At 40.0% G+C, this 15,705-nt stretch overlaps 1 protein-coding gene and 1 long non-coding RNA gene across 3 annotated transcripts; one reads left to right on the top strand and one right to left on the bottom strand.

The window, feature by feature from the left end:
• The first annotated feature begins 4,732 nt into the window (after positions 1-4,732).
• On the top strand, positions 4,733-13,782 carry LOC109176919. The gene is made up of 3 exons (XR_002053486.1): positions 4,733-4,743; positions 8,482-8,484; positions 13,692-13,782. It is a non-coding gene; the product is annotated as an uncharacterized LOC109176919 (long non-coding RNA).
• LOC109176918 (methylthioribose-1-phosphate isomerase) lies at positions 9,219-13,590 on the bottom strand. 2 transcript variants are annotated; one of them, XM_019326328.1, is made up of 10 exons: positions 13,317-13,590; positions 12,818-12,916; positions 11,960-12,015; positions 11,566-11,724; positions 11,346-11,445; positions 11,031-11,173; positions 10,828-10,933; positions 10,557-10,695; positions 10,210-10,478; positions 9,219-9,635 (listed from the first exon to the last, which is right to left on the bottom strand). In XM_019326328.1, the coding sequence occupies exons 2-10, from the start codon at positions 12,896-12,898 to the stop codon at positions 9,561-9,563; spliced, it is 1,128 nt and encodes a 375-aa protein (XP_019181873.1). In that variant the 5' UTR covers positions 12,899-12,916; positions 13,317-13,590; the 3' UTR covers positions 9,219-9,560. The 2 variants fall into 2 exon arrangements, with proteins under 2 accessions (XP_019181873.1, XP_019181872.1); XM_019326327.1 differs by lacking the exon at positions 13,317-13,590 and adding an exon at positions 13,019-13,180.
• Positions 13,783-15,705: the final 1,923 nt, after the last annotated feature.

Raw genomic sequence — 15,705 nt, 5'->3', positions numbered from 1 at the left:
GGGCTTCATGGTCACTAGGAACGACATTGAACCGAACCCAGAAAAGGTAAGGACTATCCTTGACATGGAGCCTCCGCGGTCCATAAAGGAAGTCTAGAGGCTCAACGGGCGTCTGGCGGATTTAGGCCGTTTCCTATCTAAATAGGCTGAACAATCCCTCCCCTTCTTCCAAATCTTGAAAAAGAACAAAGGGTTCAAATGGACGCTAGATTGTCAGAAGGCCTTTGAGGAATTGAAAAAATATTTGTTGTCCCCGCCCCTGTTTGCAAAGCCAGAGGCAGGTGAAACCTTAATCTTGTACTTGGGCGTGTCACAGGGTGCGATTAGCTCCGTACTGGTCAAAGAAGAAGGAGGGACTCAGTGTCCCATCTACTACGTAATTAAAGCCCTACACGACGCGGAGCTCCGGTACAGTGTGTTGGAGAAAACGGTATTTGCCATAGTCACTTCGTCAAAGAGGTTGGCTCATTACTTCCAAGCTCACCCCATCCACGTGCTCTCACCCTAACCGTTGGGGAGCTTCCTCCGAAATACTAACAGCTCCACCAGGATGGCACGGTGGTCCATGCACCTCAGTCAGTTTGACATAGATCTCAAACCGAGGCCCGCCATTAAAGGCCAAGCTCTTACAGACTTTATAGTGGAGTGCACAGCCTGGGAAGTGACGGACCAGGTAGAAACTGAAGACGGAGGGTGGTGGACCTTGTCCATAGATGGCTCTTCCAACAGCAAAGGTTGCGGCGGCGGCGTAGTGCTCATCATTCCGGAGGGATTCCGCGCCTACTATGCCATCTGATTCCACTTCAAGTTATCTAACAATGAGGCGGAATATGAGGCCCTCCTCAATGGGCTGCGGTTGGCGGCAGGACTACGAGCTGAAAAGGTCCGAATTCGATGCGATTCCAAGCTGGTAGTTAGCCAAGTGTCTGGGGAGTATGAAGCCAATGAAGGAAGCATGCAGAAATACAGAGACGCGGTGCTGAGAACCTTGCGCGAATTTGAGGGATATGAAATACACCAGGTACCAAGAGAGCAGAACGCCGACGCCGACATGCTCTCAAAACTAAGTACCGGAGTCCCCAGCCACATCAGGAAGATCGCTCGGCTAGATGACCTCGAGACTTCAAGTATCGATGTTTCATGGGTCTTCCCTGTGCAGACTAGGGAGCCATGTTGGATTGACCATATCAAGCGATACAAGGCAGATGACGCCTTACCGCAAGACGAGGCAGATGCAAAGGTAACAAAGTTACGGGCACCCAGCTACGTTGTCTCGGGCGATAAGCTATACAAACGCTCCTACAACGGCACGTTACTGAGGTGTCTATACCCAGATGAAGCCAAGTTGGTGATGAAAGAAGTCCACGAGGGGGTATGCTCCGCGCACTAACGGGCGTACACCTTTGCACGGCGCATCATTTACAAGGGTATTTTTGGCCCAAAATGCTGAGGGACTGCGCCGGGTGTATAAAGCGATGTCCCAAGTGCCAAGAATTCCAGGCACTACCAGGTCGACCTGCGACAAATTACACCCCGGTAAGCACCGCAATTCCTTTTTCAAGATGGGGAATTGACTTGGTAGGGGCCCTTCCCACGGGGACTGGAACAAGAAGTACATCATTGTGGCCATCGACTATTTCACGAAGTGGGTGGAGGCCGAGCCCCTGGCGAGCATCACCGCAGCAAGGTGCAAAAGGTTTATCGAGAAAAACATCCTGTATCGTTTCGGTATCCCTCTCCAGGTAATCACAGACAATGGTCATCAGTTATAGGCATGAGAATTTTCAGAATTCCTAGCAGGATGGGGCATTAAGCATAGCCGAGTGGCGGTATCTTATCCTCAGGCGAACGGGCAAGTGGAGAATGCGAACAAAACCATCCTCGACGGCCTCAAGAAAAAGCAAGAAATAGCCGGCGGAGCTGGGTGGAAGAACTCGACGGCATCCTCTGGTCCTACCGCACGACACCAAGAAGGGCCACCGGAGAAACCCCGTTTGCACTCGCTTATGGATTCGAAGCTCGGGCCCCGGTGGAAGTGATCATACCTAGTAGAAGGGTGGAGGAGTTCGAGTCAGAACAAAATGAACTCCACCAAAGGGTGGATCTGAACTTCTTAGATGAAAAGAGAGAAGCGGCATTCAGCAAAATGGAGAACTACAGTCGTCAGCTAAAGTCCTACCACGACGCAAAAGTCCGACCCCGATATTTTCAAGTCGGCGACCTCGTGTTGCGAAGAAGGGAAGCTAGCCAACCCCTGGAAGGGGGAAAATTCACAAAGAAATGGGAGGGGCCTTACGTCGTGGAAGAGGTCGTTCGCCCAGGAACATACAAGTTAAAAACGACAGAGGGAAGGATGATCGATCGGGTATGGAACTCGGAACATTTGATCAAATATTTTCCTTAAATATCCTGTAGTGGTAATCATTGGAACTAGTACTTGGTAATCGCCATCCGTCCGCTCTACATGCTAAAGTTCTCGGAAATAATATCTTATTTTCATGGTCCGCCCATGTTATTTATTAAAGCAAGTTCGTTATCATCCTTTACCAAGCTTTCTGGAATAATATCTCGTGCTCATGGTCCGCCCATGTTGTTTATCAAAAAAAAAAAAATAGACCGAGTCGCACGCCTCGGCCACGGGTTGGCCGAGACGCAACTCGACTCGGATGGCCGAGGCACGCCTCGGCTAACGCCGAAGTCCGTCTCGGCAAAATAAATAAATAAATAAATAAAGTAACGAGTTTATTCCGAATATTCCAAAAAGTAACAAAGTTTTAGTTCAAACATAGAAAAGCAAATTATTCAAAGATATAACTGGAAAGCAAGGAAAAAATCTCAAGTACGACTACAAAACTACTCGTTGTCCGTGAGGTCCTCAATCACAATCTGATCGAGTGGAACATTGGGGACGTTGTTGGTGTTGATACCGTGAAACTCGTCCACCAAAGAATCCTCACGAGCATCAATAGCATCATCAGTGGATTCATTCTGGACATCAGGGTCAAGATTCTTCTCTATGACAAGCAAGCCAAGTACCACGGGGTCAAAATTTGGAACCTTCTCCCTCAGCACCGGAAAAATCTGCTGTTGCTTCGTATACATCCTAATGTTAAAAGCAACCTGCGCCTCTGCCTCGACCGCCTCTTGGCCAGCTCCAGTTTTGAGGAATTCCCGGACAGCCTCAGGAGTGCATCGCGTCCTCTTTAAACTCAGCTGAACTCTTGTAGGCCTCCACAGCCCGGCCAAGGGCGTCGGCATGGTCAGCACGGGTCCTCTCATGGTCCTCCCGCTCCTTCCCTAGGGCAAGTGTAAGTGCTCCGTGCTATTTCCTTAGAGCCTCAAGCTCGCCTTCCATTTTGCTCAGAGCCCCCTCCCGAGTCAACAGTGCTTCGTGCTCCTTCCTTAGCGCTCCAAGCTCGCCTTCCATTTTGCTCAGAGCCCCCTCTCGGATTGACAGCAGGTCCTTCAGGCTCTTGTTGTCCACATCCCTATTTTTCACATCCTCAATGAGCGCGTCCGTCACCCGCCGCCGTTGGGCATGAATGATATGTCCCTCTAGCAGGGCCTGAAAGTAACAGACAGAGTAAGATACGCCAGGGCAGGGAAAGAACATAAGTATGAGAAAACTGACCTAAAAAATGTGTCGAAGGTAACGCTCTTGCAGCATGTTGACATCCATGGCGAAGAGGTGTTCCAAGTCCGCAGGAGGAGCAATACGAGCAGCATACTCAACCGCATCAAGACTTTTATTTATTATCGACGCTCCCGGTGGCAGGTCCGCTCCCAGTCAGATCAAGTTGGTCCGAACACGCGAGCCGGGGTCAATGGAAGTGTCTCCTTGCACCTCGGGGGGTTGAGGGGAAAAGGTAACGGCCGTGGGTGTGCGAGCTGATGGAGGCTGCATCACCCCCTTAGCGACCTTGGATGGAGTAGGCGTGCGTGCCGGCGGGGGCGGCATCACCTCCTCGGCCACAACTTGGCTCTTCTTACCTTTCTCTACCTTGCTCTTCTTGGATGGGGGATCCTGCGACCGTGACAAGTATCGACTGGACCTCGAAGACGAAGACATGGTACCTGCAGCAAAGAAAAAAGGCAAGTTAGAGTTAGTCGTTAATGAATAAAGACTAGGTGGTAACAGAAGAATACCTGTGGGTGCAAGAGCAGCAGGTTGAATCCTCACGAAGCCTAAGCCCGCGAGTTTCCACTCGGTGGTATAATCAACGATCGATAGAAGGCCATCCCCCATTAGGTCATCTACGTCTCGGCGGAGAGAAGGACTCATGTCGAGGGTAGGAGGGCAACGTAGATGGGATCCCCACTTGACGTGAAAGGGGGACGAAGAACCCACAAGTGTGACAAAAACGAATTTGGGTTTCCAGTCCTTGTTAAATGTAGGGCGGTCCTCAAAGAGCTTGTAACGCGGCCTACTCAAAACCATGACAAATCCCTTACCTTCCTGAGAGGCCCTACCAACTACGAAAAGAGCCTGGAAAAAATCTAGCGTGGGTTCTATCTTTTTGTCCTTACATATAGCAAGAAAACCCGCAATCACCTGGTGACCGTTGGGAACAAGCTGGCCGGGGGCTATCTCGTAGAAGTTCATAAAGTCTATCACAAACCTATGAAGGGGAAACTGCAACCCAACCTGTAGCGACAGAAGGTAGACCCCAAAATATTTATCGAGGAGTGGGTCAGAGATATTATCCTCAAGTTTAGGAGGGTAAGTCAGAACGCCAAGACTAAGTAGACCTTTAATATCCTCCCAATCCTGTGACCCTAGTTGAGGCCGCGTGGACCGGACGAGGGAGCTATCAAGAGAAGAGTATGAGGCCTTGCACTTTTTCTTCTTTTTCGGTTCGGGCTTAGGTGTTGGTGAGTCAACTACAAACGGAAGAGGGGGAAAGTTTCCAAAAAGAGGGAAATCATGCTCGAGAAGGTACTCATCATCATCACCATCAAAATCAAGTTCTCCAACATCAATCAAGGGTGTGATATCCATTACAAGTAGAAAGACACTAACCTCACCTGGTTACAGATAAGCTTGCAAGACTTGGGTACAAAATTGCCTAGCATAAAAGAACGACCACGACCACAGACATATTGTCAGGAAAAAAAAAAAAAAAAAAACAGGACCGAGACGCAGCTCGAGTGGCCGAGGCGCACGCCTCGTCCACAATTTGGCCTAGGAGCGCCTCGGCCACAGTTTGGCCGAGGCATGCCTCGGCTTAGGAGCCGAAGTCCACCTCGGCCAAAAAAAAAAAAAAAAAAGGGCTGAGGCAACGCCTCGGCCGCGAAAAAAAAAAAATCATGTATATACACATATATTAATACATAAATAAATCATAATGATAAAATAGTAATGACAGCGGACACTTACAGAGTGGTGACAGAAGTTGATGAAGAGGTGCTCTCAAACTACTCAGAGGCAAGGGTTTATATTGGAGAGGAGTCTGAGATAAAAAAGTTAAGTGAATATCTTTAGAAGCATGAAAGGATTTGGAAAGCACAAATCAGGGATTTGGAAAATAAAATCACATATCCTAAATCAATCAGGATTCTGCACAGGATCAAGATAAGATTCAGTCTTACTCCCAAGTCAACTCAAACACATCCGTTGACTAGGAGTAGGGGGGACCGATGACAGGATAATAGGGCTGGCACCCGACCCGGATCACAAGTGGGCATCCGACCCGGCACCACATGGAAACTAACGGGCAGAACCCCAACAGGCAAAACTCCAACGGACAGAATTCCAATAGGTGCCACCTTTTACTGCTATTGAAGTCACCATTGAAGCCACCATTGATGAGAATGAATTAAAGGCTTAGGCTCCCCATTTATGTCTCATGTTGTTACCGTTAGGACTTTAGTATAAATGGGGCTCTCCTCAGTTAGCAAAGGACACACTGTATTTTCTATACTGAGACTAAGGCAATACAACTATTGTTATAATCCGTTATTCTAATATTATTATTACTGGTAACATATTTACCGTCAAAACCAATACGCATGTTTTGCAGCGACATCATGGGTTAAATATTTACAAATGATAGGCTCAAATTTGTTGGAGCCAATGTTTTTCAAGATTGGCAAGGTGCCAAAAGATATTCGGCGGAGATCCTACGTCAAGGCCTACAAGCCATTATTTATGAATCACGTAATATTCGGTAACTTTTTATTTAATTACTTTTTTCATGACTAACTATAATTTTTTACTATTGTTTTCAGCTTGCAATTATCAAAAGCATTTGTCCGATATTACTACATGCACTATCACATGGTTTAGTATTACAATTACGTCGCCAATAACAATGGTAAGTATAACAATCTAATTTCGTTATTATGTGTTTTAGTACATTGATTACATTTCTATTTGATACATCTCTTTTTTTTCCTAGAAAATTCCAAATTGCATGCATCGTCATCTAATGCAACATTTTACTACAACGGCTATTTCGCGTCATGGTCGCTTGATAGGAATTGAAGTTACCGTTGAGAACATGCACTTCACTATGGGAACATCAGATTTCATGATAGTTAATGATTTGCATGTTAGGGGCATTGTACTCTTTAGACATACTGGTTTCTTCACTTTTGAAACTTTTTTCTACTATGGCTACAACACTCCCAACTACTTTAATGGTGAGATGAAACTAGAGCCTAATCGTTATGGGGATTACATAACATCTCGCCATTATGATCAAGGTAACATTACACTATAATCCATAAATTATAAATTATACACTTAACTAAAAATATTAATTATTCTTTTTAATATTTTAGACCAAATAACTGTCAAGGTGATGTCCGCTATCCCACCATCATTGTCATTTAATGCACTATAAAGACGAGAACGTTCTTGGTATATTGATTTCTCTAAACCTTCAGCGGTAAGAAACAATATACATGCGTTAACGTATACATTCAACTTCCGTCAACAGGAATTTTTTCATTTACTAACTTCTCCTTACATTTCTCTAGCATGATTTGTTGTGTACATTTCTCAACAACTCCCAAGTCTTCTGCGACACTTTAAAGCTAATTGTTGGAAATCGAGAACTAGAGCTCTACTTCATAGCAGGATTATTCGCACTGCTGTTGGACGAAATAGAAACATATTTCCAAATTGATGAAACAGATGATGTTGTACTATTCAATATAGAAGACAATGTCGTACTAATGATATTTATTGGTAAATGTAATGTTGAGAATATTTATCCAGGGCCGGTTGAATATTACATTTACAACAACATATATGGTGAACTGAACTTGTTAAATGAATCATAAATATGAATACAACTTATCACTCTCTTTTATTTACAAAAATATTATTATTCTATTTACTTTTTAAACATTTACGTAATAATAAATATTATTTTATAAATAATATTTATTACTAAAATAGTCATAAATTATTTTATCTTATTATATTACAACTAAAGGATAATTACTAATTTTATTTATCTAAGTACAACAAATTACTAATTTTATTTATCTAACTACAACAAATTGTAGTCATTATGTAATTATTACTAATTTTATTACTTTTATGATTCCTAATATTAAACAACTTATTTTCATTATTATTATACACTAATTACAAATTATTGCTAATTACATTTAATTTTTGAAATGATTATGTAATAATTAACTAACTACTATGCATTATTAATGCAGTACAAATGATTATGTAATAATTAACTAAAAACAATTAACTAAAAATAAGTATATGTTTTTCACAAAAAAAAAAAAAAAAAAAAGAAAAAAAACAAGTAACATTTATACTTATACCGTTATACGTATATATTAACTTTGACAATACTATACACATACACATATAATACTACATTCTTTTATATTTAAACTATTTTTTTTTTTCTAAAAAGCTAACATGCACTCTGAGAATGCATTTTATGTTAACCAAACATGCATTCCATGAAAGCACTTTTCATATCTTTGTTTGCTTTTAAAAAGTGTCCTACTTTTGTATCCCATCATATAGACCCATCCTAATCGAGTTAATGACTCCATAAATAAATTCATTCCTTTTTGCTTTTTTCTTTTTCTTATTTTTTTCTGATACAATTATTATTATTATTATTATTATTTTCACTCCCTCTCTCTTTTCTCTCTTCTAGGTACTCTAAAAGAACTAAGAAAAAATTTATTCTGTTCATGATGCTCTTAGAGTCCTCTTTTAATACATTCCACATTGAATCCATGGAATGGTGTTTTCTCTCCCAAGGAAGCCGAAGCCTTAGTCATCAGGGAAGCTCTCAGTTGGTCCAAACGGTAAAATATTGAGTTTCTTCATGTGGAATCATACTCACTATTGGTTGTTCAAGGGCTTTCATCTTCTGCTTTTGTTACCTCTTTTGATTTGCTTTTAGTTGATATTAAAGATATGTTGAGCACTTTTGCTCATTGTTGTATCTCTTTCGTCAAATGTTCTGTGAACCGAACAGTCTATCTCCTTGCAAGGGGGTCCGTTTATTATGTCCGAACGTAAGGAGTGATTTTCCGCCCCTCCTTCCTTCATCTGTAATGCGCTTTCCTATGATTTAATATAAGTTTGTTCTTATTTTCAAAAAAAAAAAAAAAAAAAAAAAGTCAATATAATCTAACCATTTAAAGTTTGAATTTATTATTAAAAAATAAGATATGTTAATTTTACTTTTTTTTTACCTAACTTAATATTTTTTAGTAACACTGACTTTAATACAATGCAGTATTTGTTAACTACTTTCTCAACTTACTAAAGCACAAAAAGTCGATACCGCTCCCACTAAAACTCAAATCTACAATCTCTCATATGAGAGAACAATTTATTATCACTAGACGACAAGAGGATTGCTTTTTGAACTAAAACTTAATTTACTTTAATAAAAATTTTCATTATATTTTTTGTTTTTTTTTTTCTTTCTTAAAATAGAGAATTTCTCTGATTAATAAGAATTCTAAAATTTATGAGTTGCCTATGCACCTAGTTACTTCAAACTAAAAATTAAAAAAAAATAAATAAATAATACTACACCCTTTTGACTTATAGGAAAGTTTGCCTCCGGTATTCAATGATGCGCCTTTAGTAAAACCATCCTCATAAAGAGCAAAACCAACTGTGCAATCAACTCAATTGGAATTGTCTCTCTCAAAAAAATAATAATAATAATAATAATAATAATAAAATACCACACCCTGATTCAAATCTCAATACTCAATTTCAGACAAGTTATCTGTATTCAGATAGTAGAGTTTTTGGGCACATAGCTTTTCTGCTATTAATAAACCCAAAGGAATATGAGATTTGATAAATGGCAGATACACATCTAAATTCAAAAAGCAATAAAGAAACACAAAGTAGCTCACAAAGCCAGATTCCTCAAGAATCACTTAAACATGTCAAGTACAACACAAGTGACCTTGTATGGATGATGGTTTATTCAAATTAAACAAGTGCATCCAACACCGAGTCGTTCAATGCAATACAACTGGAACCTTATTTACCAACGAAGATTGCCTCACCGCAGTATGAGTAGGTAGCTCGGTCAGGGAGAGGTGTATTATACATTTCCCGAGACCTTGTGTACAAAACCAGTAATATCAAAAGCATCATTCCCGTCCTTTGAGATGACGCCCTGTTTAGATAACATCATCACATTAATCATACAATCACTAAGTCTTGCATATTTTTTGGGATGATGAGGGAAACCCGCAACCACTACCCGAGGATGTGCATTAGGTAAACCCTGCCTTGTGACCCTAGCAGGCAAAGGACTATAATGAGGTAAACCAGCCTAGGTTGCCCATAGCTGACCGACTTAAACCAAGAAGGCTAGGATTAGACTCGTGACTAGGGATGTCAATCGGGCCAGCCCACTCGGTTTTGGGCTAGCCCTGTCGGGTTGTCGGGCTAATCGGTTATTTTATTATTTTATTTTCGGGTTCGATTTGGCCCTAACCCTAAACTTCTGGTTGTCGGGCTAATCGGGCGGGCTGAACCATCTGAACTAAAATTAGAAACTGAAAGTGAGTACCCATATTTAGAGTAGGGATGGGAACAGGGCGGGGCGGGATGTATACTCCCCGTCCCCATGTGCATATGTATTGGTAACTTGTGGTCCTTTGCTTTTAGTGGAGTTCATGTGCATATGTATTGGTGTGGAGGTTTGCTTATGAGCTAGGAGGAAGAGATGGAGATAAGAAGCCAACCTTTTCGGTAATTATGCCACTTATTAAACTGGCCGGGGTAACATCAAATGCTGGATTCCAAACAGAAATACCCGAAGCAGCGATTTGTTCACCCAGTCCTCCATGCGTATGCAACAGTTCTTTCGGAGATCTTTCTTCTATCACAATTTGTTGTCCAGAAGACAAGGAGAGATCAACAGAAGTTAGGGGAGCGGCCACATAAAACGGTACACCATGATGCATAGCACAAACAGCAAGGCTGTAAGTCCCGATCTTGTTGGCAGTATCACCTACAAGTATGTCACGGAATTCCCTTTCATAATATTATTCGGGTTTTCAAACACAACACAAGAGGAAATAAGATTTACCATTTGCAGCTATGCGATCAGCTCCAACAATGACAGCATTCACACGTCCAGCTTTCATCAACGCGGCTGCAGCAGAATCTGCTATGAGGGTGGCAGGAATGTTCTCGGTAACCAACTCAAATGCTGTCAGTCTGGATCCCTGATATTCAAATCGGGAAAAGGCATTTGGTAAAGAAAATGTATATAACCTTCCAAATCGACTTAAGGTGTATACTGCCACGCACTAATACCACTAATTAGAACTAGATACAAATGCAAGCTACAAGTTAACCTGGTTGAAAGGGCGTGTTTCAGTGCAATAAGCCCTTTCCAAAAACCCTGCAGTATTGACAGCCCGAATCACACCAAGAGCAGTTCCATACCCAGCCGTTGCCAGGCTTTTGAATTCAACAGGATGAAAAACATGAGAGTCACTTCATACCGGAATACTATACCAATAGTTAGATAACCAGCTACCATTTCAAGAAAGTGTACCTGCCAGTGTTGCAATGGGTTAATATCGATATCTTCTTGGAGCCCACCAGCTGATTTTGGAGAAGAGAAGCTCCGTGCGACCCAATTGCTTTATTGGAAGCAACATCATCCTCGAGCATAATTTCAGCTGCCATAATATAAGCCTGAGAATAAGATGCAGCAAGTTAGATAACAATCAAACTATAATGCACTAGAAAGTAAATTCTCACTATTCCGTAGGATACTTGTCTAGAAAAAAAAAAAAAAAAAATTTGTTTTATACTTCATAACCCTACAGCATAAAAATCACGGAGCAGCTCGCAACTGTATGACTACCTCAAAAATAGTCTTGGCTTCTGAAGCAGTGGAAGCTTCCTTCGTAATAACTTCGTTAAGCTTTGTAGCAGCATCTGAAAGATTGACAGCTGTAGGCCGGCTGCAAAGAACTAATCAGGTTTTGCTCTGGGCTTCATAATCCATTTGGCAGAGAAATGAGCAAATGAATTTCAAGGGATCATACGAATAAAATAGTTTACCGTTCCGGCCCATTGGTTACCTTGAGACAAGATATTCTAATTTCTGGCTAAGGAAAGATACCGCATCTTGAGCTGTCCCATTAAAGGTCTCTAAGTTAGACGCTTCTACAGCCAAAGAGAGTGCAGCAGCTATCGCAATTGCAGGTGCCCCGCGGACTACCATTTCTTTTATTGCATCCCTGATGCATATATATACACACAGGAAAAAGATTAATTCAGATATTAAAGAAAACTTTTCTGGGTTCCTAATTTATATGGAAAAGAGCATCACTTGATGAGTAAAAAATACATGTAACAGCAAGAGGCTGCTCAAACTTCAAACCATGTATCTTAGTTCACTCGCAACTGGAAGGTGAAAGAGGTCAAAGAGAATAGAGCAACAAAAGAAGTGCAATAAACATTAAAAAGTTTTACCATCCGTCTTTTGCATTTTTTATATCCAAATAAATCGTCTGTAATGGAAGCTTCCTCTGTTCATCAATAAAACAGAAAAAACGATTATTAGTAATGTAGACATAATAACATTGAAAAAGTTACATCAAGGTGCGCCCATTGGAAATGCAATGCAAGACCAATCTGCTTTGCAAATACAAAGAAAACATTTTCCTAAAAACTCATTTAATTCACTTTGATGGAGCAAGTCAACTTTCTTCCTAGAAATTCAAAACCACTTGATTCTAGTTCCTAGTATCTCTACTCTTATTTTAGTTTTAGTCTTTTAGATTTTTTTTTAAAAAAAAGGTTAAACTCTCTCGTTGTTCACCATTAAACTTAGTTCCTCCTTCCTAACAATTTCATTTCTTCCTCTCCCAGAAACAAGAAACAAAAGAAACTATTTCCTAGTCCACTTCTTCAAAAAATCGAACAAAGTCATACTTAAAGTCACTTCAACTTGATTAGGGCATTGAGATTCTCAATATAAACCTACAAATGATAATATAAACACCAAAGGATTCATATAAAGAAATAAAAGTCTCAAACTTCTCCTTCGATTTCGAAAGCACTCTGTATCCCTTTTTCATCCCTCTCTTTGCTTTTCTTCTATCTCAAAGTTAATTCTTTGATTAACCCCATACTTTTTTTTACTTATCTTTTTCATGATAAAACCCAATCCTCAGTGCATTTCCAATATACAGATGTAATTACTAAGGAATAAAATCAATCTTTATCTATAAATTTAAACAGTTCCAGCCTCAACTTAAATCATAACAAGTGTCATATATACATAGATAAATACAGGTATAAACACAAAGAAACGCATAGAGAGAGGACCTGATCAAGGAGCTGAAGAGAGCCGCGTTTGTAGCAGATGGCTTGTAGAGTTTTATCTTCAGAATGAGCTCCGTTCGCCATTAGTCACTTCAAAATCAACTGAGAAAGAACATCAAATTTCAAATTAGAATTATAAGTTTTGCTATTTGCGTCCAGCGAAGAACTCGCAAAGAAATGAATTCGTAAAATCTCTATACGAACCGAGAAAAAAAAAAAAAAAAAAAAAAACCCTAGTTGATAATCACAAACTGTCAAGCTCACACTTCACGCTTCAGTTCAGTACTTGTGGATTTAAGAAGAAAATGCTGTCTGCAATGAACAGCAAGAATATTTTTCAATTTTTTTCGCTTTTACGCGAACATATTCCTTAGATCATTAATGTTACGACGTCGTATGTAGTAAATTCTCGAATTATATAACTAGGGTAAACGAAATTTTGGACCCTCAATTGTTTGTGTTTCGTAAATGTTGTCCATGTCTTTCTCATTTGAGGACTAACCTGTAGATAATTAAGGATTAGGGTTTGGTGCGAGTCCGAAAGAGGAGACGGCAGCAGATCGGTCGGGAAGAGGGACGGCGGCAGGGGTGGTGCGACAGCTGGTAGCGAGGAGGCGGAGGTGGGAGAACCGGCAGCAGAGGGTCGTTTCTTGGCGGCGGAGGCAGAGTTGCGAAGCTAGTTCTGCTGCGGAGGTCGTGCGAAGAAGGGAACGACGTTTGTGCGACCGGGAAACTGCATAGCCTTAGGGTCGTGCGAAGAAGGGTCCTTTTAGGACAGTTCTTGACCCATCCATGTATGGAAGAAGAATGAACAAAAATAAACTTCAGTTATTAATTTGCAGTGTTTTGTTGTTATGGAAGAATGAATAAAAAAAAGTGTGTTTGGTTGACAGATTTAGCTCTAAGGAATGGATATCAAAGTTATTGGTATTGTTTGGTTGATAGGTTTTTAGGACTCTATTATAAGTTTCAAATACCCCTTAATTGAAAAATTCATATCTAAATAAAATAAGGGTATTATACCATTTCATTCCCTTATTCTTTATCATCCCTTGGATTAGTGCTTTTAAATTTTTGTTTTTATTTTTTTGTTCATATTGATATTTTGAATGTCTTTATATTAAAATCAAGGAATAAGGGTCAAATTAGCCATCGAACGTAGCATGAAAATGCAATTGGGCCACTCAACTAAAAAAAAAAGTGCAATTAAACCATTCAATGTTGTAAAATCATTCAATTTGTCCCAAGTGACTTACAGTAGCAAGTTACCAACAGGTAATTAGTTTTTTTTTTTTTTTGATCGAATAGCAGGTAATTAGTTAAAAATTAAAAAAGAAAAAAAAAGTTTCCCATCGTCGTCTCCATGGATCTGGAGACGAAAGACAGCTAGCGCCACCACCCCGCACCACCGCCATGGCCGAACATCGTACTGCCGTCGTCGCAACGCCAGCCAATCGGCGATTTGCAGAACACCCAAAGCTTCATTTTCGTGTTTCTCCGAGTTCCGATTTGCAGAACGCCAGCCAATCGCCGCGGAACCAGTCAGTGGGAACCCCTGCCCACCTTCTCCGTTTCCACGATAACCATTGTTTTGATCATCAAACTTGTTTTGGCCCTTGGATTCTAACTTTTTTCTCTTGATTACATGTTGCTAGATATTCCTCAGCTCCTGAATTCGCACATGCTTCACCAAATAGTCACACGAGGCTTTCGTTTTCTCCGAGTTTGCTTCCTGTTTTTTTTTTTCTTTTGTTTTAAAATAATTTTTAATTTCTTTTTAAAATTCTTAATTAATTACTTGTTGGTAACCTGCCATTGCAGGTCACTTGGGACAAATTGCATGATTTTACAATGTTGAATGGTTTAATTGCACTTTTTTTTAGCTGAGTGGCCCAATTGCATTTTCACGTTACGTTGGATGGCTAATTTGACCCTTATTCCTAAAATCAATTGTCTTGATTTTGTGTTCTTGTATTTTTAAAATGTTTATTCCAATAAATTATTGGATCATACATAACCAAATAGCATTATTGATAATTCATTTCATTCTACTACCAAACATGCAAAATACTTTTACTAAAATCATTTACCATTATCAAGTATTTGATACCGATTCCGATTCCGATTTCGATTTCCATGTGCAAACCAAACAGACCTTAAGATAGTGTTTTGATTTTTTATTTCAAAAGTTTGACCTTAGTTTGTTAGGTATACTCAATGTTGAAAAAATTGCGCCTAGCACCCGACCGCGTTGAGGAAGGCCAGAATCGACCTCCTTCGCAGCCGGCTGCCTACCTGGCCGAACCGTCGCAACCTTTTTTTTTTGGGTTATTAGTGATTCTTCGCGACAAGATACCAACGACAACAATTAAAAAAAATCAGTTTCTTTAAAACAAAAATACAGTTTGAAAAAACCGTTGTTTTTAAAGTGTTGTATATTTAAGTGCACTTAAAGACAACACACAAATGACAACAAATAAATAAAATCGTTGTCTTTAAAAAAAATAATAAAATAATAATAATAATAATAAAAAAAGGACGCGTAAAGACAACAGTTTTAAAAATTTGATATCTATGTAGTGTTGTGTATTTAAGTGCGCTTCAAAACAACACACCAATGACAACGGTAAAATAAAACGGTTATCTTTTATAAAAACAAAATGCACATAGACAAAAGTTTAAAAAAACCGTTGTCTTTAAAATTCGCTTAAAAACAACACTCCAACGACTATAGTTAAATAACAAAACTGTTGTCTTAAAAAAATGGGTGCACAAAGACAACGGTTTCAATAAACTGTTGTCTTTTAAGTGTTGTGTATTCAAGTGCGCTTAAAGACAACAAACAAACGACAACGAATAAATAAAACTGTTGTCCTAAAAAAGACGCGTAA

The sequence above is a fragment of the Ipomoea nil genome, unplaced genomic scaffold (genome assembly GCF_001879475.1).
Source record: "Ipomoea nil cultivar Tokyo-kokei standard unplaced genomic scaffold, Asagao_1.1 scaffold0761, whole genome shotgun sequence".
Classification (NCBI taxonomy): Eukaryota; Viridiplantae; Streptophyta; class Magnoliopsida; order Solanales; family Convolvulaceae; genus Ipomoea; species Ipomoea nil.
The sequence above is the reverse complement of the archived record's forward strand: the minus strand, read 5'-3'. Positions and strand labels throughout refer to the sequence as shown.

Coding starts and splice junctions, on each gene's coding strand:
- LOC109176918 (XM_019326328.1), bottom strand. CDS start 12,898: ATGGCGAACGGAGCTCATTCTGAAGATAAAACTCTACAAGCCATCTGC. Junction 11,725..11,959: donor AAAAATGCAAAAGACGGATG/GTAAAACTTTTT, acceptor TATATGCATCAG/GGATGCAATAAAAGAAATGG. Junction 10,479..10,556: donor TGATCGCATAGCTGCAAATG/GTAAATCTTATT, acceptor ACATACTTGTAG/GTGATACTGCCAACAAGATC.